General features: G+C 41.2%; 1 protein-coding gene across 1 annotated transcript in view; it reads left to right on the forward strand.

Moving 5' to 3' along the window:
- TM9SF2 (transmembrane 9 superfamily member 2) overlaps positions 1-27,020 on the forward strand; it is a 57,333-nt gene that overhangs the window by 4,252 nt on the left and 26,061 nt on the right. Inside the window, exons 2-7 of the mRNA XM_039532091.1 lie at positions 3,225-3,292; positions 4,310-4,403; positions 5,523-5,650; positions 15,224-15,353; positions 20,635-20,759; positions 21,893-22,004. Coding sequence (XP_039388025.1) covers positions 3,225-3,292; positions 4,310-4,403; positions 5,523-5,650; positions 15,224-15,353; positions 20,635-20,759; positions 21,893-22,004 — 657 coding nt within the window. The remainder of the gene's footprint in view (positions 1-3,224; positions 3,293-4,309; positions 4,404-5,522; positions 5,651-15,223; positions 15,354-20,634; positions 20,760-21,892; positions 22,005-27,020) is intronic.

Below are 27,020 nucleotides of genomic sequence, written 5' to 3' on the forward strand. Positions count from 1 at the left end.
TGTATGTTTACTTTATGATGCAGTCTTCAGTTACAGAATTGTTGCTGTTTTTTTTTCCTCACAGGACTCCTGCTTCATTTAGTGAATTGATAGCTATTCAATATTTCTTTATTTTCCTCATTCAATGCCTGGTTCTAGGCCTAGTTTAATGCAAACCCTGCACTGAATACAAAATTATGAGTTTCCTCTAGAATGTTGATCTGGTGCTCTCACCACACTGTGCTTCACAAACAGTAATACAGTTATCTTCCTGTGAGATTTGATTGGAGTATTCCCATTGTCAAAAGTGTCTACTAATTTTGGGTGCCCAGCATGAGACACCTAGGGCATGGTTTTTCAGAGTACTTAGCATTTTTATAGCACTGCATATATTCAAGGCATAGCTCCAGTCGATTTCAGTTGCAGTTATGAGTGCTCAGCACTTGTGCATATCTAATGCTTGGTATCTCAAGGTGGGTATGCAGAAAATGAAGACCACGGAATTTTGGTTTGTGAGTTGTTCAACATCACATAGGACCTCTGCTTGTTGCAGGAATAGAATCCAGTTCTTCCTTAACCAGGAGGCCATCCTTTCACTTACTGTATTCCCCTGCCTCATTCACTACACATCTTCCAACTTCTGCAGCAAGTGAGGCTGACGTCCTACAAACAGCCTAATTGACTATCCAACTATTCATTCCCAGAGTGAATCTGTACACTGAATGAGGCAGGGATACAGGCTGGATGGATTATGTAATAAGACTGTATCATAATTCATACAAGGAAGTGGCATTAAGGATGCACAGACAACCTTAATTTTGGCACTTCCTAACTTTTTTGAGTTCTTGACTTTGCAACCTCAATATTCTTTTAACATTGCCCATCAACATACATTGCCCGTCAATTCAGATTACAGGGTGTGAATAGCAGCGTGCTAAGTGCTGTGCTGTAATTCTCCTGGGCGGACGCTGCTAGTGCAAACATAAAGGTCCCTTGTTCACACTAATGTAGTTGTATTTGAAGAGGCAAAGTTTACATGGGGGATTTACATCTCAGCACTTTGGTATGTGCCCCTGTAATCTGAACTGTAGAACAGTGTAGGCATACCTATAGTTTCTTGTTTATGTGAATTTCCTAATTTAAAAAACAAAACAAAACTCAAAAAAAGAAATTCTGTCTTGTGAATACGCCACTTGGGTCATCAGCAGGTTTCAGGTGTTCAGATCCACAGCATAGATCTCTAACTTCTAGCATTAGTAGGCTGCTATCATCTATGTGGATGAGCACTAGAGAGATGTGACCCACTTTGCCTGTGAACCTCACAGCTATTTGCTGATAGCAAAGAAATATTGAGACTCAAGTCTCCTGGGTTCAATTCTAGATTCTGTAGGGGGGAGTGTGATCTAGTGGCCACCCACCTTTCTGCTTCTACTCCTGTCTCCCCTCCCAGCTTCTGCCCATGCTCTCCCTCTATCTTTCTTCCCAGGCTTAAATTCTTGCCCCTTTGCATTCCAGTGTGGCTGCTTTCTTCTCATCTTCAATGCCTGGGTGCCAGCTGGGAGAGCATTTCGAGCATAGGGTAGAGCACGGATGGACAAACTATGGCCCGTGGGCTGGCTCCGGCCTGCCAGCCATCTTAATCCGGCCATTGAGCTCTCGCTGGGGAGTGGGGTCTGGGGCTTGACCCGCTCCGACACTCGGATTGGGGGCTGCTCCGTGCGGCTCCCAGAAGCAGCGGCATGTTCCCAGTCTGGCTCCTACATGTAGGGGCAGCCAGGGGGCTCTGCATGCTGCCGCCCCCTCCCCCAAGCACCTCCCCTGCATCTCCCATTGGCCAGGAACCACGGCAATGGGAGCTGCAGGGGCGGCGCCTGTGGATGGGGCAGTTTGCAGCAGACGTGCCTTGCTGCGCCTCCATGTAGGACCCAAAAGGGGGACATGCAGCTACTTCCAGGAGCCGCTTGAGGTAAGCACTGCCTGGAGCCTGCAGCCCTTAGCCTCCCCCCAGCCCTGATCCCCCTCCTGCCTTCGGTCCCAGCCTGGAGCACCCTCCTGCACCCCAAATCCCTCATCCCCAGAGCCTGCACCCCCCAGCTGGAGCCCTCACCCCCCTCTCGCACTCCACCCTCCTCTGCCGGAGCCCCCTCCTGCACCCTGAACTCCTCATTTCGGGCCCCACCCCAGAGTCCATACCCCCAACCAGAACCCTCACCCCCTCCCACACCCCAACTCCAATTTCATGAGCATTCATGGCCCGCCATACAATTTCTATACCCAGATGTGGCCCTCGGGCCACAAAGTTTGCCCACCCCTGGGGTAGAGTCTCTTTGGCATATGTGAAGTCTGCTCAGTGTGTAGGAGCTGTGAGGGGATGGAGCATACTCAATACAAATGGAATCTTCAGAGAATTTAGCTGCCACGTTCTAATAAATCTTTAGTGTGTGTGTGTGTGTTTCTCACTCGCCATCCCTCAGTGGCTTCTAGCTTGGCCAAACTTGGGGGGAGTTTTTATGGGAATGGCAAAAGGTGCAACCCTCCTACCAAATTTGATGTTCCTGCTGCAAACAGCTTTTCAGTGAAACTTTTTATAAGAATTTCTTTAACATGGGCAAAACAATGTACTTCTTCTGTGCCACATTCTTGGAAATGTCTGGTGTTAAGTTGAAACTTTAAACAAACAGGAAAAACAAAGCCCCAATCTCTGCTTCTTGTAGACACCTGGAATGGAAAATTTTAGCTCAAATGGTTAGTTTGGCAAAGTTTTATAAGTACGTGAAAACAGGGTCTTATAATGGAAAGTGTTGGGCAGCCTTAGCTATGGGTAGTGCTTCTAGTTCAGTCTATAATCATGCATGTTCTTTTAAGGGTTTATTCAGCAAAAGTTGTCTTTATGTTCGCAAATTGTACTTCTTCCTGTATGTTGAATGTAATTTGTTAGTGAGATTGGTTTAACTAAGCAGTTAAATCAACATGTACTTGTCATTCTAATTCAGAGGTACCATTCTTGATCATGATTTTCTGCTCCCTTGAACTTTGTGTAGTCACAGCTGTGCAGAGTGGATATGAAATGCTGTCTTTCTGTGATATTGGAGTGTTTTACATCCACTTTGGGCAGGTGTAATTAAATGCAAGGTTCAAGGCAACTTTTTTTTGTAACTTTGATAGTGGTCATTAAACTCAACCCCAAGTCATACCCAGTGACATAATTTAGTGTAACTTTGCTAATTGTCTCTTAACTTTTTCAGTCTGTGATAGAGCTGTTTGTGAACAGGCTTGACTCTGTGGAATCTGTTCTTCCCTATGAATATACTGCGTAAGTGTACTAAACTTTGTTATGTGTAACTTAATTTGCCAGCTCTTGCAAAAGGCAGTCTCTGAATGGTTTTCTGAAAACGCTATGAATAGAGATGTAATTTCTAGCATTTCTCCAGTGCATAGAAACCATTTATTCTGTTGGACAGGTTCCATTTGACTATTTTGTAACCTAAACTATATTTGTGAATACCATTTAGAAAAGAATTTTTACTTTCTAGTGCTAGTAGTCATTCTGTAGGTCAAAGCACTGCTGCTGTCTTGATTAGCCTGCAGCCAGATGAGTTTAAATTGTAGTTACAAATGATATGGGATGGGGATAGCCACAATTATTTTAACAAAGTATTAACTTTAAACACTTCCCTGCTATGTATCTTACTAGTACAGGATGGAAAATATGTGCAAAATGTGTTAATGCCATCACTTCAAAGAATGCAGCAGAGATTATTATCGAAGAGGTTAAGTGTTAGTTATCTTTGTATTTTAATGGATGCAAGTATGGTGCATTGTGATTCAGCCATGGCAATTCTGGGAATTTTCTAGCTAAATCTAGTGGTCAATAAAAGCATAACTTCAATTTTAATTGGTTACCATGTGACAGAGTCCTCCATATATATTTTCAAGTAGCAGTCCAGTGTTGTCCTTTCTTAAAGCAGTTATAGATTTCTAAACGTGTAGATTTCATTAATTCCTGGCTAAAATCCTAACGTGTACACTGACCTTCCAGTGCATTTAAGGAAATGTATTATTAAAGTATCTGTGTTTAATTGAAACTGAATTCTGAAATATTTGAAAAAGGCATTTTTAAAATCGCAGGTGTTGATTTTACTCCTAGAGTCACTCAGATTTTGGTAAGAAATCACTGAACTCTGACCTCCTGCCCTCCCCCCCAGAAAATATTAAATAAAAAAATTTGCAGGTGTTTGCCTTAGATTTGGCTGGCTGGGAAAATTAGTCTTTTTTTGTACTATGTTTACATTTCAATCCTTGATTAAAGCTTACATGTTTTCTAATTTAGGTTCGATTTTTGCCAAGCAGCAGGTGAGAAACGTCCATCTGAAAATCTTGGTCAAGTATTGTTTGGAGAGAGAATAGAACCATCACCATATAAGGTTTGTGCTCTGCTAAAGGGTTTTCTGCAAGATAAAACAGAAAATTCAAAAGTCAATAAATCAAACAGTTGTTCCTGATTTAAAGATATACAGTAGAAATTTGTGAACATAACAATTAAAATACATGCTTATCAGTCAGATTTTTGGATGGTTCTCTTCTGAATTTTTTTTTTTTAATAGCATCATGTGAAAGAAGGTATAACATATCTAGGGATGTAGATAAAATTGTATATGTGGGGATCTGTGTGTGACACAACTCCGTAGCTGTGGTATTCATTCCTTGTGCTCCTGAATCTGTATAATGAAATTTTTTAGCCCTTATGGTTGTAGAGAGAATCTTGAAAACTTGAATCAAGTGTAAACTGAAGAGATGTTCTCTTCCTGTATTTTCAGAGAGCCTGAAACAATAGCTCTGAGGGATGTGACGGTTCTGTTAATCTCTGGCAGGATCTTGTGGATGCCACTTTTGTTGAGCTGCAGAATTTGGCAAATATCTGAGAGATCCCGAGTTCAGGCTTTTTTAAGAATTTGTCATTTTCCTCCTTTTCCTGCTGGGACCTGCCTGCATCTGACTCTCTTGCTCTCCAGCTTTCCTCAAAGGAGGCGTTGCTCCATGGAGCTAGGCATTTGGGGGTCAGGAACCCAGAGCAGGAGTCCTGCTTGCAGCTGTAGAGTGGATAAACTATCAGTGTAGGTTCTGACCTACCTGATCAACATTGCCCCTGCTCAGATCCATGGAACATTAAATAAAAAGTCTACAATAATTGATGAAAACAGTCAACGAATCATACATCAGTGTATATTTTTCAGTATTGAGGGTGTGTGTCTGTCTCTGCAAGGAAGGTAGGAATAGAAAATATTATTGTAAGGAAGTCCAGGGATTCTTACGTAGAGTACACAAAACCCTGATTATATTATATTATATTTTTAAAATGGTATGTGACGAACACATAGACATACAAAATACCAGGATGTTAGGGTTGTCTGCTTGTGGGTTAACCACATAATTATAATACATTAAGGTTTTTATAGGATACATATTGTTTAGTATACTTTTAGTATAGAATGATACAGATTCTTTTGAAAGACTATTCAACTCAAATCCTGTCTTTTTTTTAGTTTACATTTAAGAAGGAAGAGAAATGTAAATCTGTTTGCACAAAAGTGTATGACACAAAAAACCCAGAGGATAAGCAAAAACTGGACTTTTTGAAAAAAAGCATGTTGTTGAACTATCAACATCATTGGTAAGTTAATTTTTTTTTAAGATACTAATTTAACCAATTTAATATTTGTATTAATGACTATTATAAAATGATGGTACAAATTCAGTACTTCATGTTAACTGGTGGAAATCGTAATTCTTCTGGTCTGTTCTCATGCGGGGGTGGAGTGGGGAATTAATTCTACTTTTATTGAAACATGCCACTCATAAATAGAATAGCTCAGCTGTAAAGCTTATGGTTCTCACTGTACTTTGTCTGAAATCTTCATGATAAAACAGCATGATTGTTAGATATGATTACAGGGGAGTCGCATCTTACGCGGGGTTAGGTTCTAAAGTCAGGGTGTAAGGCCAAAATCGTGTATAGTCAAAATCACCCTTAAAAATCCCTTAAATTGCCCATAAAGTACAGTATACTGTATATGTTTAATGTATACAGCAATGTGCAGCATATAATAGAGTACGTATGCAAAATATAATTTTACAGTATTTTTAATTACATGAGAGAGACAGCAGACTGAAAGAATAAAAAAGGAAAACAGTAAACCTAACCACTCACCATTCATCCTGGATATTCTTGCTAGTCTACGACGACGATGATAATGGTGATACGATGACTATGACAATTGTGATGCGACGACGATGAATGATGACGATGATTAGTACAGCGTCCGTATGATGAACGATGAGATGATGGAGATGGGTGCTTTACACACTCCGATGATTAGTCTTCCTCTTCCCCTGATAACACTATTTGGCGGGGGTGTTGTCAGGGCTTGATGTTGATCCAGGAGATGGAGGTGACGGAGAGCTTGGGTGACAGAGAGCAGGTCGTAGACAAAGTGATTGGCTCTGGTTCAGTTCCAGAAGTTGATTGCGTAGGCTCGTCTGCTGGTTGTTTTTTCTTGAAAAACATAGTGGTTGGCAACTGTTGCTGTTGTCTCTTGAGCTGCTCAAACGTTTCTTGATATGGTCTCAAGTCGTCAGTAAATTCACACGTAGTATTGAGGCTTCATTCCATAGAGGGATTGTATTCAGAAGTTAAATCATTCAAGTGTTTCGCTGCTTGGAACACTTCAGCAAATTTATGAGGATTCCAGCTTGCTGGCTCTTCCTGTTTGTCATCGTCATCTTTGTTTTCTGTAGACTATTTTCTCAGTTCCTCTAACTCTTTGTTAGTCAATGTTTCTCTATGGCCCTCAATTAATTCTTCAGTTTCTTCCTCAAGGATGTCGACTAAGCCATTACCACCCACTTGCCTGGCCACCTGAACAATGCCTTTCACTTCTTTGTCAATGGTCGGGAAACCCTTAAAATCATTCACACATTCTTTCCATAAGTTTTGCCAACATGCATTGACTGTTTCAGGCTTGATTGCATCCATTGCCTGCTTAATATAAGTGATGTAATCGGCAATGTTGAAGGACTTCCAACACTCCATCACATTAAGATTGGGATCCGCATCCATAGCGCTATGTATCCATGAGAACGTAAGCCTCGTGTACGTGGGCTTGAAACAGTGAATCATGCCTTGGTCAAGAGGTTGGAGGATGGAGGTGGTATTGGGGGGGAGAAAGACGACATCAGCGTTATGCGGAAACTGGAGTGCCTCAGAGTGGCCAGGAGTATTGTCTACGATCAGCAACACTTTAAAGTCAAGTCCATTCTCTTTGAGGTACCACTTGACCTCTGGAATGAAACACTAATTTCATGAATTAAACAATCCAGAAATAATGCTGCTGTCACCCAAGCCTTTTTATTTGATTGCCAGAACACAAGCAGGAGATTTTTGTTCTTTCCTTTTAGGGCATGGGGATTTGCAGCCCTGTAAAGCAAGCCCGGCTTTATTAAATGCCCAGTCGCATTGCCACAGAACAATACAGTCACATGGTCTTTAGCTGCTTTGAAGCCAGGGTCTTGTCTTTCTGATTTCGAAGTGTAAGTGCGTTTGGGCATTTTTTCCAGAATAGCCCAGTCTCATCAACATTTAAAAACTTTTGTTCCAGAAGATAGCCCTTTTCTTCTATGATTTTCTAATTATTCGGAGTAGGCTTTTGATGCAGCTTCACCAAAAGTCTGCACGTTTTTGAGGTTGAAGCGGTTCCTAAAACTGTTAAGCCAACCTTGGCTGGCTTTGAATTCCTTTTCATCAGAAGGCTGTCCGTCTTTGGCAGGAGGTTTGAACAGCGCTAGAGACTAAGAGCCTTTTCTTGCAACATGTTGCCATCGATAGGCACACGTTTATGGTTCATGTCTTCCAGCCATAAGTTTAATGCCTTTTCAGTCTTCATGAAAGTCCTAGCATGCACCTGGCTCATCACCTTAGCAGTTATTGGAGCACTTGATGCCACGGCTTGATGTATTTTTCTCTCTCTCTTTAATTGGCACGGACGCTAGATTTGTTGTGGCCATATTTACGTGCCACGTTGGAGACCGACATACCATCTCTCAATAAGTCCAACACAGCCAGTTTTTTTCCTTGGTTGAGCACCAGATGAAGTAGTTGGCTTGCGTTTAGGGGCCATGTTGTACGAAAAATACGTATCTTTAAACACTAGAGTCATGCTCAGCGCTGCGAGATGCTCACATTATGAGAGGCAGGCGGGGACTGAGGGAACAGCAGATTCACGTCTCCCATCTCACGCTCACTCCGGGGCATACGCTCATTGAGTGGAATGGTGGGCAGAATTGCCCGCACTTCTGTATTGCAATTTTTTTTTTTTTTTTTTGCGCTGAGCGCGTATAGTTGAACTCACGTAAGTTAAATGCGTGTATGATGCGACTCCACTGTATTGCTTTAAACCTGTAGTACTGTATGCTACTCTATGTAGAGGTCATATTTACTCTTTCTTGAGAAGGCCCTCCACGGTCTTCCTATGGCTCCCTTTTGTCCTGGTAGGGAATACTTGAGCTGGAATCCATGTGTTCTGGAAGGAGTGGATTCTGCTGAGGGGATGAACAGGCGGAAAATATAATTTGTAAACTTTTAATGCAGAGGTTCTCAAACTGTGGTCCGTGGAGCTATATTCAGGTGGTCCGCAGATAGTTCCCTCTAAAGTGAGCGCCTGGGCGACTGCACACGAGACAATGAAGGGCCACGCACCTAATTAGAGGAGCTACGCAGCCGTGGCTCCACTAATTAGGTGCCTGGCCCCTGGAGAAGATGCACATGTAAGGTGAGGTGTTGACCTTGGGGTAATAGGGGGCAGGTGGGAGGAGGTAGTGGGGTGAGAAGAGGGGGTGGAGGGAATTTGAGATATGCAGGGCTGCAGCGGCCAGAGAAAGAGGCGACTTTCCCCAGCTCCAGGGTTGCAGCTGCCGGGGAGAGACAGCCCTCCTTCCTAGCCTCAGCTTTGTGGCTGCTGTGGTTGGGGAGAGACCCTCCTCTTTCCCAGCCCCAGCTTTGGGGATGCTGCAGGGATAGAGAGAGGGTACAGCCATCACATTAGAAAGGTAAGATTATTGATATTAAAATGAGTTTTGTGCTTTTATTTGTAGAACAAAAAACGTTTAACTTTTTTTATATAGCACTTTTATCCAAAGCACTTTACAATAGTTAGCTAATGGTACAAACAACATTTGAAAAGATCATTAAGCGGTTTGCCGAGACCCTTAACAATTTTTAAGTGGTCCACAAAAAAAAAGTTTGAGAACCACTGCTTTAATGACAGGAAATATGTACAGCCATTAAAAGTTAAGTGACAAACAGTCAATGATACAGATTTATCTTTATATTCTATATCTTGGAGGAGGAAGGGGGATCTCTGACTTGGGACAATCACATGGTCTATGTAGCCAGTTGTTTCACCCTTCAGTTCCCTCTGTTTATCTATTTTTTTCTCATTGTGTGTATTTCCACAGGCTCTTAAATGATAGGACCACGATCCTAATGAAGGCCTCTTGGTGCAACTGTAATAATAATGAAACCCTATGCATTGCAGCTATCAAAACCCTTTTTTTTTCTTTAGGAAAAAGTACACTATAAAAGTAGTGCATGAACCTAATGGTTAAGGCTACAGTTTAGTTACAGAGGTCGCGGAAGTCATGGAATCCATTACTTCCAGCAACCTCCATGATTTCAACGATGGGGAGGTGCAGGGTTCCCTGCAGGGGTGAGAGCTGTGGGGGGCTGTCAGAGGTGGTGGGGGAACCCCTGCACAGCTGCCCCACCTCAGGTGGTGTGGGGATCCGCAGATCCCCATTTTGTCACGAATATTTTTAGTAAAAGTCACGGACATGTCATGGCTTCTGTGCATTTTTCTTTTTTGTCTGACCTGTCTGTGATTTTTACTAAAAATATCAGACACAAAATCTTAGCCTTGCTAATGATTACATACCGCTTACCTGGGTTCAACAGTGCCTCCCAGACTCAGAAATCCTTGTCTTGAGGAGCTTACAACTTACATGGACATATTAACAAAAGGGCAGATAGTGTCAAGAGTAAATGTTACAGCTGTGATAGTAAGCATGTTTCTTGTTCCTTTATTACCGTATCTTAAGGCTGAATCCAACTCATAATGAAGTGAACCAGAGTCTTTCATCTGTGTTCATGGGAACTGGGTAGGGCCCCTGTAGGGATGGAATAGGACTTACACAAGTTAGCTTTTAGGCAATATTTGAAGAAAAAAAAATAGGTCAGAACATGGTGGACCAACTCAAGGATGGGGTGCCACATGCTAGTGCAAATGAACTAGGAAGCATACGTAAACTGTGAAAGACAAATTAATGTTATGAAGACATTAAGGCTAGGACTATAACAATGTTTAAAAGGGGACTGGATAAATTCATGGTGGCTAAGTCCATAAATGGCTATTAGCTAGGATGGGTAAGAATGGTGTCCCTAGCCTCTGTTAGTCAGAGGACGGAGATGGATGGCAGGAGAGAGATAACTTGATCATTGCCTGTTAGGTTCACTCCCTCTGGGGCACCTGGCATTGGCCACTGTCGGTAGACAGATATTGGGCTAGATGGACCTTTGGTCTGACCCGGTATGGCCGTTCTTAAGACTGAAATTTTACATTTTTAAAGCAAGAGTACCAAGTAAAATTTGAGAGGGGCTTTAATGTGACTTGGTCCTTCTAAATCTGAGTGTAAAATAAATTATTAATTTGGTGTATAATATTTGCAGACTGGATCTTGCTTTCAAAACTTTATAGGTCTGAATTATGTTGATCTGGCACAATCAAAGATGCAACCTGAAAAAGTGCATTTTGTGTGTCTAAATGAGAGTTCATTTTCTATGGCTGTCATTCTGGCACTTTCTGAAACATTAAATTAACTTGTTGCTAAAACATTTTCAAGTGTTGTCATTTGAGCCATAAGAATGAAGAGCTGCTAAGTGTAATTGCAGACTTTCCTTTTTTCAACTTCAGAGTTTGTTAGCATAATTAGCTACTCGTTGTTCATGGAATCTGAAGTAGGATTGTTTAACAAACTATTTTTCAAGTTTGAATGCAATGGAATGCTTCCCCCTCAGATTAAATATTTGAGTAAATGAACTGTATTCTTCAACTGTAGTGCTGATATCACCAGCATGTTTGATGGTACAAATAACTTGATAGAATTATTTTTAGCCCAAACAAGATGCAGCTTCACTGTTCAATAAATTTTTTCCTTTATAATATTGTGCTCTTTTTAATTCTCAGTTTAGTCTATTGCATGCTATGAATTAATCTGCGGGCCTAGTTCAACCCTCTGTCACTATCTTAGAATTGCAGGGAAATCCACCTGGATATCTCTCATGGTAATGCAAGTTGCCCACAACTCCAACTCCTCAGAAATGGCTAGTACAGCTCCAAATGGCAGTGGCAAAATAAACTGGATTAACATCAACACTGTTACCTTTATCAAACAAACCTGTAATCTCATCAGAGAAAGACATTAAATTAGTATGATAGGATCTATTTTCCAGTTTGAGTTGCATTAATATTAATAGAGTCCCATTTCAGCCAGGCCATTTTTTTTGCATAGGACTGATGTCAGGCTGACAGGACTATAATTACCCCGGGTCACTATGTTTACCTTTTAAAAATATTGGCACAACACTAGCTGTCTTCTGGAACTTCTGCTGTGTTCCAAGAGTTATTGACAATCAGTGTTAACAGTCCAGCAAGCTCCTCAGCCAGCTCTTCTAAAAACTCTTAAATGCAAATTATTTGGACCTTGTGATTTAAGTGTCTAACTTTAGTAGCTGCTGTTTAACACTCCCCTGAGCTACTGTTGGAATGAAAAAGGGTATCATCATTATCATATGTTATGACTATATGGTCTGTCTTTTCCAAATACAGAGCAGAAATATTTACTGAACACTTTTTTGCCTTTCCTGCAGTACCAACAATTCTGATATCCATTTAATAATGGACCAGCACCACTGTTGAGTCGTCCTGTTTTTCGTATACTTAAACAACCTCCTTATTGTCATTACCTCTGCTAGTCATAGGTTTCTCCTTGTGCCCTTATGTTTCCCTGATCAGTTATCTACTTAAGCTCCTTCTGAACGCTTGGAGGTATACCATCCGGGCCTACTGTTTTTTGTGTGTGGGGTTTTTGGTATTTTGTTTTAAATAATTATCAGTTTGTTTCAGTATTGCTACTTCTGACACATCAGTCTTTGAGCCCTCATCTTTATTACCAGAAGAAAGCTAGACTACATCATCTGCAGGAAAAACTGATGTTTCACTTATCCTAGCCCTGTCATGTGAGGGGAGGAACAAACTAAAGCAAAATCTGATTTCTAGTATTCTGGGTTGTGAAGATAACCTAACCTGCCAAATGTGAACAAAATGTAGGAAGATACAGTATTGTCTTCTGAGGTCTGTAAATGGACAGCTTTTAATCATCTGCCACTCATAACTGCCCAGCAACAACATGGTGAAATGAATGGGACTCTGGTCAGTTTCACAGCTGCTATTCAGAGCCTTGTGGGAATCTGCGGAAACTGTCCACAATCCTGCCAAGTACATGTTGTTGCTGTCCCTCCGTCCCTTCCCCCCCGCCCCCAGTCCTGGCTTCCTACCTACTGCTGGAGGTTATTCTCCAAGCTACTAATGGTCTTGCAGGGGGGATGCTGGCTAGTAAGAGTCCTCTCTTGCTTCTGCTCTGTGTCAACAACAACGTGGAGCTGGGGGCTAGATCAGAGAGAACAGGCTGGGAAGAAGAACCTGCTTGGTCTGCTCTTAGGAATGGAGGACTGTGTAGCAGTAAAGAAGAACCTGCTAAGTGATACAGCAAGATAATTAAATTGATTTATTAAGGTGTGGTTTTGGGGAGGGCATGGTGATGAAGGAATTTTTCTCTAGGACTCTAAGGTTTAGTTGTTGGATGAGTAGGTGTTGGTGACCCGTCCTTTTTCCCCCCTCATACCCTGATTACCTTCCTTCTCAGGTTGGGGCAACCTGTTTCTGGTGCCTTGGGAGCAGCAAATTGAACCTCCTGATACAAGTCCATGGGTGAATTAAACCTCAAGTTCTTTTTTCTACCCAAAACAGTTTAATGTCACTAATACTACTACACCTTAATGTCTGTGTAATGCAAAGAAAATATATGGAAGATACTAAAGCAAATACCTGTCCTATTGCCTTTCCTGGGCTTCCTGGAGAACTGGTCCATGAAATCTTTCTTCCATAACTTTTGTTCTACTGGGTATCCTGGGACACTGTTTGTTAGCATTGCTGACCCACTAACAATAAGACACTTAATGGTAAAGGTGATTCAATAACTCAGTGCATTTTGTACCAATATGTAGCATTAAAACACAACAGGAAGTTTTATTTGTCCAATGATGCAAACAAAGTGACTGCAGCCTTGTGTCTTCAACCACTTAAGACATATTAATGGATCAGTAAAACATATCCTGGGGTGTTTTAATGCTGTTCTAATTACGTCTATTGAATTTTTTAAAATTCTTTTAAATGATTTTCTTTTTGGACATATCCTTCCACTATGGAAAAAAACTTCATAGTGGAAAGAGGGGTAGTGGTAGACAACTTCTTTTTTTTTCTTTTCTTAAATGTATATTTTAGTTGTTGACATTTTTCGTTTCCATTTATGTTAGCACTCCTGCCGTATCCTGCTGTCTTGTCATCTTCTCCTGCAGCTCCTCACAGGGGGCTGGGCTGCTTTCAAGATTTATCTATTAAGCCTAAATTGGAAACTTACTGTGCTCTTGATTTTTTAGCCTTTTTAACAATAAAAGAATCTTGTGAAGAGCTGCTGGAGAAGCAGCAGCTGAGCTGTGGAGGGAGGTGTGAAAGCAGCTGCTTTTCACCTAACTATAGTAGCTCTCAACTTTTTACCCCATGTAAACTCACTAGTTAAAATAGTTCGTACCATCAGGGAAGCGCAGCTGAGCATGATGGTCAGGAATGCACTTCAGTAAGGAAAAACACTGCCTACTCTGAGCTGCCATACTTTTTCCCATTTAACTCTAACAGGACTTCCTCATTTGTGGCAAGTTTTTTTACTAGAAAAGCTGAAGTGAGATTTCATCTGAAACACTCAACTCAGCTTTCTTTAGAAAGTAAAAGTTAAAATGTGCCCTATTGTAGACAGTGAGGAGGGGGGGAAAGATCCATGGGGAACAGAGTTAAGGTTGTGCATCATGTACTGTGGTTTGTATCTGAGGTGGAGAAGAGTGTATGTGTTGTAAGGTGACTTAATTTTTCACTCTTCTTTTGTGCGTGGAGGGGTTATCAGGTGTGTAACTGCTTCACTGCAAAGTTCTTTTGTGTACTACCTTCGTGGTACGTGTTAACGAGTAAGCACGATTGAAGAGGTCAGGCAAGGTAGAAGTGAAGCTGCTGCTACTTTTGCCCTTAGAAGCCTTCTTTGTATTTTTCTGTCAGATTTCATCTTACAGACTTCATTGGAGGATGTTATTATCAGATGGAGATGACTTCTGTGCATGCAGGAGGCTTCAACCGTAACTGATGTTTTATACACCAACAGTTATGATGAATACTAGCTAAAACTAACACACTTATTTTTTCCCAGAAACTTGCGTATTGCACCTGATCTACTCGGGATACACCTGTCTACCAAATTTTGTGGTGAAAGGCAACTAATGTCCTTGGCAATACAGCCAAATTTCATGAAGGTCCAATTTCATATGACATATTAATTTTACAAAGAGAAATAAACTAAATTACACAGAAAATTCAAAGGGCATAAAACTAATGCTGTGTGAAATTTCACAGCAGTAGGCTTTCTACTTCTAGAGAAACTGAAAGTTCCCCCTTTTTTAGGATCTGCTTTACCTGTACAGCTGCCACCAGGCATCTCCATTATCTGGAAATTGAGTTAACAGTCATTGGAACAATCCCAGCAATTAAAATCTTAAAGGAATTTTATTGCTACTTTCACACTCATAGAATTGCCAGGAGGAACACACAATAGTCATGTTAAACTTTTTTGCAAGGAATACCAAATCCTTCAGAATTCTAGGAATTTAAAGTAGCATTGAAGATGCAATCTGTGTTCCGCGACTTGTTTTTTTGCTCAAAATGCAAAGAATTACTGTGGGTTAAATTGATTTAGGACTTCTATTTTTATATTACTATTTGCTCTGTCTCTAATTCTATTAGTGTTTTGTTTATAGGATTGTGGACAACATGCCTGTAACTTGGTGCTATGATGTTGACAACAACCAGAAGTTTTGCAATCCTGGATTTCCTATTGGCTGTTTTACTACAGAAAAAGGTCATCCAAAGGATGCCTGTGTCATTAATGTAAGTTTAAAGTATTTTTTACTAATGTGTCAATTTCTGTATTGAGTGATTATCCATATTCATGTTCACCATTAATGGTGAATGTGCATCCCACGTGCTTGAGTTCTGAATCTTTTGGCTAGCGGGGTCCATATGGGGTGTATGAGTCCTCAGTCCTTGTGCTCTGTGCAAAGGATGTAAAAGGACAGAGCAGCTCAACTGCTGCACATATTTTCTCACTGCCTCTTGTTTTAGAGAGAGTGGCTTGTTGTCTGTGCTTTGACTGCTAACAATCTCTTGTTCTTACTACTACTTTTAACTAGTTGGCATTTCCTTTAAATTTTGAAACTTCTGATTTGCCCAAATTAGACTACAGGCTCCAGGGTGGCCTCTACTTTTGTCCTCCAGATTGAAATATTGCCCCTTGTGTGAGGAAGCAGTGCTCGTGAATGGTCACTTCAAATGACAAGACTGCCTGGGGAAGTCTCACATTTTGGAAAAATATGACCTCTGCAGGTCTCACTTCCAGAACCCAAAAAGACAGTGACTGCAGATATTCCTCATGAACCAATCCATGAAATCAGCATCTGACCCAGCTTCTCTGTATCCCCCCTGAACATGGCCCCAAAAGGTGCGAGCACTGGTTCAGTGACTCATAGAGCCTCTTCTTCAATCCTGGCAGTGAGATGGACCAAACCCATCAAGAGACCATCATCTGAGAAGGTACAGGGAGTGAGGGGTTGTAGTGGTAGATCCTCTACCACTAAAAATCTCACCTCCAGCACCACTTTTCCTCTGAGATATCACAGCCTTGTGTAGTTCCTGCCACAGCTCACTACCTCGCTACTGTGCCTCCTCAGTCAGGAACTTGACACCTTCAACTTCCTGCTCCACAGCATTGATGTCATGGAAAGCTATCCAGGCACCACAGCCTCTGGTACCACAGGCTGTGGCACTGTCCAAGTCTGGTGCTTGAATTGTCACCATTGCTTACTGAGGTTTTGTCACTGTTTTTGCTATCCATGTCACAACACTGGCTGGCACCGATGACATTCAAGGCACTGATGGACTTAATGGTTTTCCGGGAGCTTTGATAGTCACCTCCATTTCCCTAGCTGTAGTGGAACTTTCCTTTATCATGGCACCATATACTTCCGTAATCTTGCTGGTTACGTCAACATCTAATACACAACCTAATGCAAAGTCTAAAGCTCCTTTAATTCAGCCTCATCAGTAGCATCAAATAATAGCGGGGACTCGGAGCACCATCATACATACTCCCCAGAACATTTGCACCACCTGCTTCAACCTCATGAGACTGAGCCTCATTCTGAAACAGTTATTTGGATGTTTGCCAGACAGGACACAGACTTTCCTGACTTTATGGCCATCAGGACCATATTTATCCATGCAGATGTGAACCATGCTCCACTCAAAGTAGAGTCAATTACCAGGATAAATGTCACCATCTTAGAGTACCTCTCCTGATGGCCTCAGCTACCCAGGCTGTCCCCAAACCTCCACAATAGTACAGGGATAAACCAGAAGATGTTTCACCTCTGTCGAGACTTTCTAGGGCCTGTGGCACTCTCATCATCCTCTCCTGAGGAGGTAGTCATCCTATTGTCCCCTAGTTGGACAACTTTAGAGGTTTCCAAGAGCTCCTCAGAAGAGTTGTAGAGGCCCTACAGGTTCGAGTGGACGAGGTCCAGAAATAGACCCACAAATTGGTGGATGTCTTACAATTCACCTCACCAACTACCAGGCCTTAATGGCCAGTTACGACTTTCAGATTGACAAAAACTCACCTTTCACCAACAGTCTCCTACCTCTTATTTCCAAGGACTGATTAATGGCATAAACTGGCTTCCAGCCTGCACCAGATGTGGCAGACTGTCTGTATTTTGATGGTCATAAGGCAATCACTGTGGCTACAGAGTTCAGGCTTCCTTCAAAGTACATTCGATGGTAGAGGCCGTGCCCTTTGAGGGGTGGTAGTTATAGCTCAAAAATGGATGAGTCCCTTTGCACACTGAAGGACTCCAGCACAACTGTTCTATACCTTGGGATCTACATGATGCATTTCCTTTTAGGAGCTATCAGTAGTCATATGACCCACATAGGTCAAGTCCATCACTGTTTTTCTGTGAAAGCCCCACTGAGCTTTGGAGAAAAGAGGCAACGCTTGCGCAACTGGAGACAGTCCACCTCTGTTGCCCACTCTTCTCAATTTTCATCAGTCCAGTAACACTCTTCTAATGGTACTCTGAGGCAGTTCAGCCTGACTCCTGTGACTTCATACCTAACAATCTGTTCCATTTGGAAACTGTTTAACTGTTTTCAGGCATTCATGAGCCTCTATCACCATGGGCCAGTTGGTCATAAACATCATAACTTCAAGATATTCCATCCAGTTTCACACAGTGCCTGCACCCAACTGACTTTTCCCATCCTCTTCTGGGACCCTTCTCACGAGAATCAACTATGTCAAGCAATCCTCATTTTTTTTCCGAGCAATAAAGAGAGTCCCTGCTCTATATCATGGTAACTGGTTTTAGAGCAAGTACAGTAGGACTCCATTTATCTGACTTTCCCTCAACCAGCTCTTCATGTTTACCGAACAGCTGGGACTCCAGGCCCAGAAGTAGGCAATCTTTCCTGTGGCTGCTAGATAGCACTGCAGCATCACATTTTTCCATTCTCCAGTTTATCAGGAGGTTTGATTATCTGATCTGGCCCTGGTCCTAATTAGACTGTAAAATGGAGTTTTACTGTACTTCCATATCCCTAAAAAGAAATGAGGTTGGTGATCCATCCTGAAACTGAGGAAACTGAACATTCATATGACATTGAAGTTCAAGATGGTCACCCTCACATTAATTCCCTTTCTGAATTCAAGAGACTGGTTACATCTCTGGCCCTCAAGATGCATACTTCCACATATATTGATGGTTCCACCCTACAGGAAGTACCTTAGGTTCATGGTAGGCCACGACCATTACCCTGAAGAGTAGAGCCCAGTACTGGTATCAGCTGCACTGAGGATATTCACTAACGTGCATGTAGTAGTGGTAGAACACTTAAGGAAATCTTGGTGTGTACCCTTACATGGAAAATTAACTGGACGAAATATTGTCCACTCTTAAAATCTGTTCATCACATGCTTGGTCTGTTCCCTAAGCCTCAAAGTCACTAGACAGAAATCCAACTTGACTTCTGTCCATAGACTCAAATTGATTGGAATGATTCTGGACTCCACCAAGTCTATGGCTTATCTTCCTTAGGATAGTTTTAAGAATGCTATAGCTCTTATTATGCCGTTGGAGTCAAGTCCAAGCATCACAGTAAGGACTTTTTCTTGCTCTGCAAGGACGTGAGGCTTCATGCACCTTTATCATGCTTCATGCCAGACTACACCTTCAGTGCGTACAAGGCTGGCTAAGGCTGGTGTACACCCTGATTTAAGTATCATGTGGACGTGCCCCTCGAGATGCCTCCATTAGTACTGTTACCTCTGAAGTGGTGGAAGGACTCTGCAGACACCTAAAGCGATGTGCGAAAGGAACTCCTCTGCTGTATAAAACTATAGTGACAGATGCCTTGCTCTTGGAGTGGGAAGCTCACATGGAGGGTCTTCAGGTGCAAAGCCTTTAAACAACATGAGAAGCATGGACGCATATCAGTCTCCCAGAATGCAGAGCTGTGTGCAAATAGCATGACCAGACATCCTGATTTTATCGGGACTGTCCCGATATTTGCTTGTTTGTCCCGACCGGTGTTTGTTTTTTGTGTTTTTCTGCCGCCGGCTTTTTTTTTCCCCTCCCTTGCCATTGGGTACTCTTCGGGGGTCTCACGCTTTCATGGAACTGTAAAAACCCTCTGCTCCATCCCATCCATCCAGTTTAGTGATGTCATACTTAACTACATATTGAGAGACTCTCAATGGCTGATAAATTACACTTCTCTATAGCTGGGTAGCAGCAAGTCCTAAAGAGAATTTTAAGGACAATCAGTTTCAGCTTTTGCTTTAGTATAATTAACTTGTTAATTTTTCATTTCACTTCATCTATTAAAGAAATTCTTATAAATAAGGCTTTTTACTTCATAGCCAGCCCACTTCTTGAATGAAATAAAAATGTTATTCTTTAAAGATGCCATATTGCTTGGATTTTAAAATTCTGCAGTGTAGACATCGCCTAAACCCCTGGTAAATGGTCTCCGAATGAGTCTGGCCTGACACTGTCTCTCAAAGGGCCAAAAATCTTTGACAGCTAGGGGAGTCTCAGTCTCTTGCCTGGGGAGTCCCAATCTCTTGCCTAGAGAGTGGAGATCCAATAGTAGAAATCCAGTCATGGAAATGTTCAGAGAAGCAGAACTACAGGAGAATATAAGTATCCCTTTCTGACTTGCATTCTTTTCCAGTAGCACACAAATAGCTATGATATCAGCACAGTGGTATTACTGCGTCAGTCAAACAGGAGGAGAAATGGTGTGGCTGGATAAGAGAGTTAAAACACAAATGTTTTCAGAATACTACAGAGGAAATAGAGCTGTTTGTTTAAATTTTCATGTATTAACACACCACTTCTTGCCAATCTTTGCAGTTGACACATATGGACAGCAGTAAAACCTGATATTAACTAAATAAGTTTGTTACCCTGTTGAAATACAACTGGCAGTTTGAGGCAGCTGTATACAGTCATATGACCTCTGAGAGCAAACAGCTCTTTTAAAGAGACATTTTGAAACCAACTGAAAATGGACCAGTCAAGGTTTCTCTCTAACAGTTGAACCAGGCATAACATTCAGTTCCATCATAATCTCTGGGAGGGATGCACAACTGATATTGAGTTGAGGTGGTGTTTGTGAAGCATTTGTTTAAAAATAGTTTGGTTTTGTGTTCTAAATTGCTGTCACAGGAGTTTGTCTATCTAGTTTATTTGCTCCTATATAAAACCTCTTTGTAAAATTGGTCCACTTGGAAGTCCCCAATAGTCCAATATTTTTTTCTTCAGTTAAGATTCATTTGAGAGTGGTGATCTGGATACTTTGTGTAAAGTTCACATACTCTTGAAGTGTCTCCATTAAAAGGGTAACGCAGGAAAAAGTGTTTGCTTGTGCATTCCCAGAACCCTCAATACACCTTGTAAGAGAATTTGGGGGCTTTTAACTTCGGCAGTATATCCCTTTAAAAAAACAGTGAATACAAGTCTGTCTGACATTCAGTTTTGAGCTTCTGTTTTCTAAATTGTAGAATAATCTTATATCTTTGGTTTCTTTAATCTTGTATTTTGGTCCACAGGCAGAGTTTCGTGAAGAAGATACCTTTTACATATTCAACCATGTAGATATTAAGATATTCTACCATGTTGTAGAAAAGGAGGCGGTAGGAGCAAGACTAGTAGCTGCTAAACTTGAACCAAAAAGGTGAGTGCATTTAAAATGGATTTTTAAAATTACTTGTTAAACAAATGCTTTAGGGCCTATAACAAGAACTAAGTCAGTGCTCTAGTGCAGTTTGTGTTTAAAACTGGGCTTGTTAAACTTGGAAATCCATAGCAACCTGAGTATCAACCACAGGAAACTTATTCCACATCATGGACCTGTCATAGGTGCAGGGCATATATATACGAAGTTCAAATTGGCTTTCCTGGTAACCAGGGTTACCTGCCCTCGTGTGCTCTAACGCAGTAGGTCATTCTACTGATGAGGAACCTTAATCTGCTATTTCTGCCTCCAGCGCATTGAAAACATCTCATGGTAGTGGTATACTCCCAGCGTGGGATTCTCCATTTGCCAGTTGGGAGGGGGTGGAGCGAAGTTGCATTTTATTGTATGATTGAACACATTACCCCTGCTCTGGACACTGGTGAATCAGTATAGTTCAACTTTTGACATCTTAAGTGTTAGTCTAATACAGTGGTGCCTTCTTGCCTCCTCTACACTAGTTTAATTTTCCTGTTTTCTACGAACAGCAGTATGAAGAAACATGTATTTCAATTCTATGACCCTCCCACAACTTAGTGTTCTCTTCTCCTTCTTCCCCTGGTTTATTTTTGTTGCTTTCCTTTTCCCTGTTAATATAATGGAGCTTGCTGCCTTGCAGATTAAATACTTATATATAATATTTTGTTCTGGGCCACCTAACTGTTTTGACAGCAAAGTTAGGAAGTCCTATCTTGTACAACATAACTTTTCTTTCTATTTTCTATTCAGAAAAACAGAATGTTTTGTAAACCTTAACCTCCGTGTGAAAGAGTAAAGAAATGATAGCATGTAATCTTCAAACTTTTGAGTCAGTTTAGCAAAACAGTTTTTAGGTAGTAAAAAGTACTACGCTTGTGTATGTATATACTCGTTCCTTGCAACTGCTGTAACTTATTTATTGTTAGTTTTGGTTTAAAATCTGATTTGAAAGAAGAATCCTAAATGTAGTTGATAATTAAAGGTCTTTAAAATTACAAAATATGTAACATTAAATTAATGTTCTTGTAAGATTGATAATTGGATAAATTTATAAGATATTATGTAAATATCTGTATATATTTTTCTTCCCACAGCTTCAAACATACACATATAGATAACCCTGACTGCTCAGGACCACCCATGGGTATAAGTAACAAGGCTAATGGGGAGATCAAAATTGCTTACACGTACTCAGTTAGCTTTCAGGTGAGTGTTTTTCTGTTTTGGAGGCCTCACTCTATCAGATTGCTTGCATTGATATTTTAGGAGCTCTAAAAGAGGAGTGGCTAAAATTACTCCAAAATATTATCAGGCTCTCTTCAAAAGAATGGTTCAAAAATAAAACTCCTTTCAGATTAGGATCTTGTGGTCTTATTGAGATTTTCATAGCTGACTAGGGGATTTAGCTACCCAACTCCCATTAATTTAAATGGGGATTGAGAACTAAATTCCCTAGTTGGCTTTGAAAAACTCTCATGTCTGCTTAGCTTCACTGTGCAGAAACGTAATCTGCCAAACACTAAATCAGACCAGTCATGCATTTTCAAGAAAGAACTAAAAGTGTGGCAGATATGTCAGGATAGATGGTTCTCTTCTCCAGCTGGCTCTTAGGGCAGGTCTACACTGCAGGGTTAAGTCGACCTAAGTTATGCAACTCCAGAAACGTGAATAGTGTAGCTGGAGTCGATGTAGCTACAGTTGACTTACTGCAGTGTCTACACCACGCTGGGTTGCCGGGAGAGCTATCGGCGGTCGATTTTAGCAGTTCTTCACTAGACCCGCTAAATTGACCCCCGGTGGATCGATTGCCACAGCATCAATCCACGGTAAGTGTAGATAAGTCCTTAGTTTTCTTTCCTCCCAGGCCTTCTCCCACATCTTTAACTGCAAAGAATCAGGCAACTATTTTACGTTACCTCTGCGCTCCTTTGAGAGCACAAGCACAGCCACAGGAATGCCCTTGAGGGGGACAGGGTGATGGCACAAGATGTGGCTTTCAATGTAACCTATTGAAGGAAGGTTCCGCAAAGTATTGGAATGTTAAGGATTTCTAAGGTCCCTCTTACTGTGGTGTGTAAGAGCTAATAAAATAGAGAGAGATTGCGGGGAAGACTAGAGATCATCCTTATCTTCACATATTAATCATCTTAAGTAGGCATTTGTCAAGTTTCATTTTTCTAGCCTTAAATGCCTCTGTTTGGAGTCTGCCCAAATGCACGCACGTTTATGCATTGAAATGGGCAACTATTACTATGTCATGCTGTGGATATCTATTTTAGAATCTTGGAAAAATAAGAGGAAACTTTTTTTTAATTTTTGTATTTTCAGCTATTTATTTTTTTAAAAAACTAGTTATACCAAATTTTTCCTAAGAGCAGCATAATACCTTGGTATATTATACCACTGCCTGATTGAACAAATGTGCTTAAACAAATCTGAGTTCCTTTAAAATTTACACAGCTTGTTGCAGGGTTAGTTCAAATATGGTGAAATGAAGCTGTATATGGAAGTGAGTCCTTGTTCTTTAAAATTTAGTTGAAACGTGGTTTCTCTACCCATTACACATACCATTTTCCACGAGCTTCATGGAGATACATATATAATTAATATATATTAATAATATTCTAATAATAAAGTAGAAATACATGCTCTCTTAAATGGCCAGGTTGGAAATAAAACCCACAAGAACTTTGAAGATGAGGACGAACACTTGGTTTGTCAGAGTACAATATAAACAAATGTATTGGATCACTCTCACCATATATGTAAACATTCTGATGTTCACTTGGTACAGGCTATAAATCAGTAGTTCTCAAACTTTTGTACTAGTGACCCCTTTCACATAGCAAGCCTCTGAGTGCGACCCCCTTATAAATTAAACACTTTTTAATATATTTAGCACCATTATAAATGCTGAATACAAAGCGGGGTTTGGGGTGGAGGCTGACAGCTCGTGACCCCCCCGTAATAACCTCGTGACCCCCTGAGGGGTCTCGACCCCCAGTTTGAGAACCCCTGCTATAAATGGACATTCAAATTGAACTTGAAGTACATTTTATGCTTATTTTAAAAAAGCTGAAAAACACATTTTCTGCTCTGTTCCTAAGAGTTTTAAACATTTTGGCCAGGAATGCTTGATCAGGGCTGAAACTTAATGTCTAGAATTGTCAATGAGGCATTCTCAAACTTTTGCCGTTAGTATGGCTTCCCTGGTTTTGTGTGTGTGTGTGTTTTTTTTTTTTTAAACAGGTTTTTTTAGTGTCAAGAGGCACATGTTTTGCACTCGTTACAAATGGATAGTTTTAAGTTTTGTAGGATTAGTCCATAATACTGTTTTTGAAATGGCTCAGGTCATTGTTGAAAAGCTAACTGAGAGTCTAATTACTTTGAAATTTGTATTTGAGACAGGTAGATTTACCTGGTGTATTTTAAATATGTGCCATGTGTTTAAATAAGATTGGTCCTAAAACCAATCCCTGAGGAACTCCACTACTAACCTGCTTCTAGCCTGACAGGTCACCTTTCAGCATGACCAGTTATAGTATAACCAGTTCCTTATCCACCTTTCAATTAATCCCCATCTTCTCCAGTTAAATTAAAATTTCCCATGTGGAACTGTATCAGATGCTAACTGAAATCCAGGTAGATTAGATCTACTGCATTTCCTTTGTCTAAAAAAATCAATTATCTTCTCATAGTAGGGAGATCAGGTTGGTCTGGCACGATCCACCTTTTGTAAAACCATGTTGTACTTTATCCCAATTACCATTCACTTCTATGTCCTTAACTACTGTCTCTTTCAAAATTTGTTCTAAGACCTTGCATGCAGTTGAGGTCAAACTAACTGGCCTGTAGTTTCCTGGGTCACATTTTTCCCTTTCTTAAACATAGGAACTATATTAGCAATTCTCCATTCATGGGGTATGACCCCCAAGTGTATAGATTCATTAAAAATCCTTGCTAGGGTTTGCAATTTCATGTGCCAGTTCCTTTAAATATTCTTGATGGAGATTATCCAAGCCCCCTGAGTTAGTCCCATTAAGATGTTTGAGCTTGACTTCCACTTCAGATGTGGTAATTTCTACAACCATATCCTCATTTCCATTAGCCACTCTGCCACTACCTCTAAGATCTTCATTAATCTTACTGAAAACTGAGGCAAAATATTTGTTTAGGTATTGGGCCATGATTAGATTATCTTTAATCATAGAGTATCAGGGTTGGAAGGGACCTCAGGAGGTCATCTAGTGCAACCCCCTGCTCAAAGCAGGACCAGTTCCCAACTAAATCATCCCAGCCAGGGCTTTGTCAAGCCTGACTTTAAAAACCTCTAAGGATGGAGATTCCATGACCTCCTTAGGTAACCCATGCCAGTGCTTCACCACTCTGAGTGAAAAAGTTTTTCCTAATAGCCAACCTAAACCTCCCCCACTGCAACTCCTTGTTCTGTCATCAGGTACCACTAAGAACAGCCTAGATCCATCCTCTTTGGAATCCCCTTTAGGTAGTTGAAAGCAGCTATCAAATCCCCTCCCCATATTCTTCTCTTCTGCAGACTAAACAATCCCAGTTCCCTCAGCCTCTCCTCATAAGTCATGTGATCCAGCCCACTAATCATTTTTGTTGCCCTCCGCTGGACTCTTTCCAATTTTTCCACGTCCTTCTTGTAGTGTGGGGCCCAAAACTGGACGCAGTACTCCGGATGATGCCTCACCAATGTCAAATAGAGGGGAATGATCAATCTGCTGGCAATGCCTCTGCTTATACATCCCAAAATGCCGTTAGCCTTCTTGGCAACAAGGGCACACTGTTGACTCATATCCTTAGGTCCTTTTCTGCAGAACTGCTTCCTAGCCATTCGGTCTCTAGTCTGTAACAGTGCATGGGATTCTTCCGTCCTAAGTGCAGGACTCTGCACTTGTCCTTGCTGAACCTCATCAGGTTTCTTTTGGCCCAGTCCTAATTTGTCTAGGTCCCTCTGTATCCTATCTCTACCCTCCAGCGTATCTACCACTCCTCCCAGTTTAGTGTCAGCATGTGTCAGTTTTATCAATTTTGCAACAAAAAACTTCAAAAACAGACTCCAAAAAGAGACTGCTGAACTCAAATTAATATGCAAATTAGATACTATTAACTTCCACCCTCTCCTCAGTGTTTAGCAGTCCCACTTCTTGTTTTCTTTTTATTTATATGGCTATAGAACCTTTTACTATTGGTTTTAATTTCCTTTGCAGGGTCCAACTCTGCTTGGCTTTTGATCATCATAATCTCACCTTCATTCTCCCTCTCTAGGACCAGGCAGAATCCCACTGAAGATCACTTGAGCATCCATTTCCTTAAGTGTTTTCCCCAGCTTGGCATAGTCTCGCTTGATATGTTCCAGTGAGAATTTAGCTGTATCACTTGTTCTCACATGAAGGATAATCAGTGGATTCTTTCCTGCTCCCATTAGGATCCTCTTCAGCCTCAGGTCCACATCCTGTATCTTAGGTCCTAGCAGACAGCACACCCTTCTGTTCTCCAGATCAGCTCTGGTGACAGGCCTGTCTGTTCTTAGGGAGTCTCCAATCATGTAGACCTGCCTTTTCCTGGTGATGGTGTGATTCTCCAGCCTTCCTCCTGTTCTTTCTGGCTGCAAGTTCTCTTGTCTTTTATTCTCCCTTGCAAGCTTCTGCGAGTTGTCCTGCATCCTCCTAGGGTTCTGAGCTCTGGGTATTTCCATTGTCTCTTCCCCTCTTCTTATAGAATTAGCCACTTGTGATAGGTTTCCCCCAGCTCCCCCCCAGCTCTGAGGTAACACCTGGGGCTGGGATACCACTGAACCTGCTTGACCCACCAGCCTGGGCTCCCTTTCACCCTGTAAAGCTGTGGCAAGCAAATGGGAAGGCTCAGCTAAGGATTTGCCCAGTACTCAAGTGCGCACATCCCTCTAGAGAATAAACCCAAAATTATACCATCTTGCACTGCACAGAGAACTACACAGCGCAAGCTCATGAAATTCACCACCTCCCTCAGTGAGGGGAATATACACAGCTTTCTGCCCCAAGTTAGAATTTCCACACACACTAGTTTAAGACAAAACAAAAACAGGTTTAACAACTACAAAAGAGAGATTTTTTTTTTTAAGTGATTATAAGGGATAGCAAACAGATCAAAGATTACACAGCAAATAAAACCAAAACACAATCTAAAATTAATATTCTAAAGGAATTGGTTACAAGT

The sequence above is a fragment of the Mauremys reevesii genome, linkage group 1 (genome assembly GCF_016161935.1).
Source record: "Mauremys reevesii isolate NIE-2019 linkage group 1, ASM1616193v1, whole genome shotgun sequence".
Taxonomy (NCBI): domain Eukaryota; kingdom Metazoa; phylum Chordata; order Testudines; family Geoemydidae; genus Mauremys; species Mauremys reevesii.